General features: G+C 33.0%; 1 protein-coding gene across 2 annotated transcripts; it reads right to left on the bottom strand.

Moving 5' to 3' along the window:
* Window positions 1-242: 242 nt before the first annotated feature.
* LOC143603781 (pectin acetylesterase 8-like) lies at window positions 243-3,705 on the bottom strand. Of its 2 annotated transcripts, XM_077080486.1 has the most exons (12): window positions 3,640-3,705; window positions 2,459-2,583; window positions 2,293-2,375; window positions 2,038-2,167; window positions 1,871-1,950; window positions 1,698-1,784; window positions 1,479-1,603; window positions 1,336-1,396; window positions 1,184-1,237; window positions 1,033-1,110; window positions 811-916; window positions 243-621 (listed from the first exon to the last, which is right to left on the bottom strand). In XM_077080486.1, the coding sequence occupies exons 2-12, from the start codon at window positions 2,577-2,579 to the stop codon at window positions 425-427; spliced, it is 1,122 nt and encodes a 373-aa protein (XP_076936601.1). In that variant the 5' UTR covers window positions 2,580-2,583; window positions 3,640-3,705; the 3' UTR covers window positions 243-424. The 2 variants fall into 2 exon arrangements, with proteins under 2 accessions (XP_076936601.1, XP_076936604.1); XM_077080489.1 differs by lacking the exon at window positions 3,640-3,705 and having other exon boundaries at window positions 2,459-2,611.
* Between the last annotated feature and the right edge of the window lie 549 nt (window positions 3,706-4,254).

Genomic DNA, 4,254 nt, shown 5'->3' with positions numbered 1-4,254 from the left:
CTTTTGGTTATAGTTTATAAATATTAATTTTTGGCTTTAATTTAAACAAGTCGACGAGCCAGTTAAACAAACCAAACAAGCAAACCAACAAGCCTAGCTTGCCTTGGTCCGGGCTCGGCTCATATACACACAAGCCAATTTTGAGTTAGCTTTATGGAGTAAGGCATGAGCCACTAGTTTTCTAAACAGTCCTTGTATGATTGACCCACAGACATTTTTTTAAGTTGATAGATTAAAAATGAGTTCAAAAACTATGCTACATATTATAATAATATTCTAATCTTTAAAAACGAATGGATTATCATATATAAGCCTGCAAAATATTAAATAAAATACTTTGGAGTGTTTTGTTTGTTTGACTTGTTTACCTTTTAGTTAATTATTTTCGTTTGACCCATTCAGCCCGTTAGCAATAAACAATAACTCATTTTGACTCGTTAATTAGAGAATAAACGGGCCGGGCCCACGTTACCTTATTATTCAGCATGGGTGAATCACTCATAAACCATGTCTCTTGTATTTCAGTTTGACAGTGGGCATAGCAAGAGTTGATAAACATCCCTCTTGGTGAAGAAGTGCCAAAAAATCCATCCAATGCGCGTAAGAACTCCAACCGGAACTCTGTATATTAAGTCAAACTATTATAAAGTCAAAATGTCTGTACGAGTCAAGATACCCCGTTAAAGTTGAATTGACCTGAAACACCTTATTGTCTATATTATTAGCATTAATATATTTGATATATCAGATATATTCATGCTAATATATATAACTACTATAATTATTATTTAACTTAGGGAAATTGGTGACCTTGTATAATCTCGAGTTGACCTGATGAACATTGTTCGATATCAACTTTACAGTGGTGCCATTTACCATGCGGATCAACAACACCTGGAGCCAATGCATTCTTTAACTGTAGAAATGTATACAACAATTATCAAAAAATGTTAAAAAGAAACTTTGAGATAAACATAAAGAAAAATATAATGTTTTAAGTATTTGCAAAATATTTTGAACTGTTTGCCTAACCTGCCATGAATCGTAGGCCGCATTTATTATAAAAAGTGGTGTTTCTATTTCTTGGACCACATTTTTAGGGAAAAAACACTGCAAAAAAGGAAAATGATTTAAAATTTAATAAAATATAATGTTGGAAAATTTTAAGCACATTCTCTCTTACTAAACTATATTTCATCTTGGAAGTGCAAGAAGAAGGCAAAATTTTGGCTGATCCCTACCACAAGATGAAATAGAATATAACCATTAAACTCAACAATGTAAATTTGTAAATTGATTAGTGCTTCTACTTCTATAAAGGGTCTATGAAAGTACATGTATATTGACCACATCATCATAAAAGGCCTCAAGGCGTCTTTGACCAAAAAGATCCTTCCTGTTTATGAGTAATTATATTATAGCTATGCTGAAAGTATACAAATTAATGCAAAGAAAAAGGGTTAATAATTTTAACTTACGAATTAATAAAATAACCAGCATCAGAAAGGCATTTTACTGTGGTGCTTGTAGGAAAATATGATTTAAAATTATCACAGTGCAATATGGAAGCCAGTCCACCAGCTGAACATCCAGAGAGAATGGCCTATAATAAACTTCTACTAATTAAGTAGCTATTAAGCAAATAAAATAACACTCAGGTGCAATAAAAGAAGTAGCAAAGGTATTTTGAATCATACATTTTCAGAATTATTCATTCCTTTTGCTAGCAGGTCCTCAATAACAGCACGGAATATCCTCGCTCCTCTGAAGTGAAGATTGTTTTTCTGAAATATTTAGAGCAATATATAAGTTTGTAAATGTAGTAAAGCCACTACTTGTATTGATTCTTGAGCAGTATGCTAGAATTTACTGGATTGACTTTGTCCACATCCCCTGTAAAGGATGCACCGTCACAATATCTGACCTTGATCTTATTCCAATTATAGAAATCTGTCAATAAAATTATTAAAAAGAAACCATGAAAACATTTCGGTGTATGATATCTCACTGAATATGAAATAACTTGTTAGTTGTTACCAGGGTTGTATTGAGCCTGATTATGTAGAATCCCTGAGAAAGCAACTTGTTCCAACATTTGATTGGAGGAGCCTAAACGGGTCACACTACGGGCGAGGCAAGTAAAGACATTGTTGCACCATCCTCCTCCCTTATAAATATAATCATAAAAAGTTACATATAAATAGAATTATTGCATCAAGGACCACTGGAATTGTTTATAATCATAATTAGTTCAGTACAAATATCAATACATATAGAGAATGAGAAACGAACCTCAATGTGTACTAACCAGTTGTTGGTTCCTGAACCGGATCCCATGTCCCAATGATATGCAGGCGGACTCCCATCCAAACAAACTGCAGAAAATCATGATTTTTACTCAAAATATGTCAAAATAATAGATATACTAACAGAAGGATTTGAGTTTTAGTTAGTTTACCAGCTCCAATATCCATTGCACTTTTAACATAAGTAATATTAACATAGAAACCGTCTGTTTTCATCACGCTAAGCGAGCTTATCAGTATTACACATAGCAATTGACATGTCTTTTTGATCATCTTCCTGCCTATTGATAAAAATCACAAGAATAAAACACTTCTACTCAACAAATAAATTGGACTAAACAAAATTCGTTTATAGACTACAGACTTTGGCTGTCAAACTAGTAAACACTTTTTGGATCTATTTGAATGATTTTCCTTGTGATTGAAGATAACTAATATTCACAATAAAGTGCACACCAACAAACAAAAGACATAAATTAAAGGTTTAAAAAAATAACTTGAGCATAAAAGTGAGTTGCTAGTAGCTACATTCATCATCTAGTATCTTCCTCTTCCCTAACCAACAAATACAAGACACGTGATCGATAAACACGTTATTATTACAAAAGAACCGACTCGAAAAAAAACTCGTTACAATAATTCTCCCCGTATTAAAAGATTCAACCCTAACTTTCATACTAATTCTATTTGAATTACTAAACCAACTTGACAAACTTGTCAACTCAAGTCCTTCCACATTCACCAACTCGTGAATACAGTCCGGAATTACCAACATATAACACTTTTTACTCTAGAAATAAGTCGTATAATACAAGATCTAACTATTGACTTTGGCTGTTAAGCTAGATAAACCTTTTGTATCCAAATTTCATCATTTTACTTGTGGTTGAAGTTAACTAATATGCATAATAAAGTGCACACCAACAGACAAAAGACACATATTCAAACTGTATAATAATAATAATAATAGTAATAATAATGATAATAACTTAATAAGAACATAAAAGTGAGTTACTAGCAGCTACATTCATCATAGTATATCTAGATCTTAATAATAAAGACTCGTTTAACCACGCGAAAACGATAACAGAATGTATCATCCTCTCCCCTAGCTAGCTACATTCTAATTGTATCAATCATCAGTGTTCAAAATGTGTAAGCCAATACGTAAGCAATTGCATAATCAAAAGCTATAAAGCTACAAATAATGATATCTCGAACTGAACCTGTTTTATTAACAATCTGACGAAATGAACTGAAATTGACGCAGTCAATGGTTTAACGATGAAAACGTACACCTGAACTTATAGCATTGATGAATTGGAATTGATACCTGTAACGGACGGAAACGAATTGCGTATGACGATATCAACTGTATAAAGAGGCAAATGACGACGATACGTGAACTTGCAGTGCAATGTGTTGGATTTGATTGATACCTGTTAGGGATTGAAGCTAATTGAGAATGAAGAATGAAAGGTTAACCAGAGCAGCAGCAATGGCAGAGGATGGAGGTACATATGCGTTATCTATCTTGTTTCTCGTTACTTTAGATAGAGTGAGTGTAATATTAATATTATATTTGCAGTTTATTCGAAAACAAACACCATTGGCTGCTCCTGCTCCTGCTCCTGCTCCTGCTCCTGCTCCGTATTAATATTATTGCTCCACCATTGTTTATGCTTTTTTTAGCTTCTCTTCTCCGAATTTATTATAATAATAATAAAAATAAAAATAAGCATGCAATTTGTAGGCTTTTACTTTAGAATTATTAAGAAAGAATTCATTATACGGTGAGATGATATCATATTCCTATTTTTTCGGTTTTAGGTTGACTCAAAACCAGTGAGGGGTGCTTGAGGGAGGATTCGAGGACCCATATACCTTTTAGACACGGAAGAGTGATACATTTTAAAGTAAACGAATCATCTCCACAAGTAATGGTCGT

The sequence above is a fragment of the Bidens hawaiensis genome, unplaced genomic scaffold (assembly GCF_021521415.1).
Source record: "Bidens hawaiensis isolate Kalapana, Puna unplaced genomic scaffold, B.hawaiensis_p1.1 tig00001961_1, whole genome shotgun sequence".
Lineage (NCBI taxonomy): Eukaryota > Viridiplantae > Streptophyta > Magnoliopsida > Asterales > Asteraceae > Bidens > Bidens hawaiensis.
Note: the sequence above shows the minus strand (reverse complement) of the source record. Positions and strands in the feature narration are given on the sequence as shown.

Excerpts from the sequence above, each read along its gene's own strand:
- LOC143603781 (XM_077080486.1), bottom strand. The coding sequence starts at position 2,579 with ATGATCAAAAAGACATGTCAATTGCTATGTGTAATACTGATAAGCTCG. Across the intron at positions 2,376-2,458 it reads TGCAATGGATATTGGAGCTG|TTTGTTTGGATGGGAGTCCG; the intron begins GTAAACTAACTA and ends GATTTTCTGCAG. Across the intron at positions 2,168-2,292 it reads ACTGGTTAGTACACATTGAG|GGAGGAGGATGGTGCAACAA; the intron begins GTTCGTTTCTCA and ends TATATTTATAAG.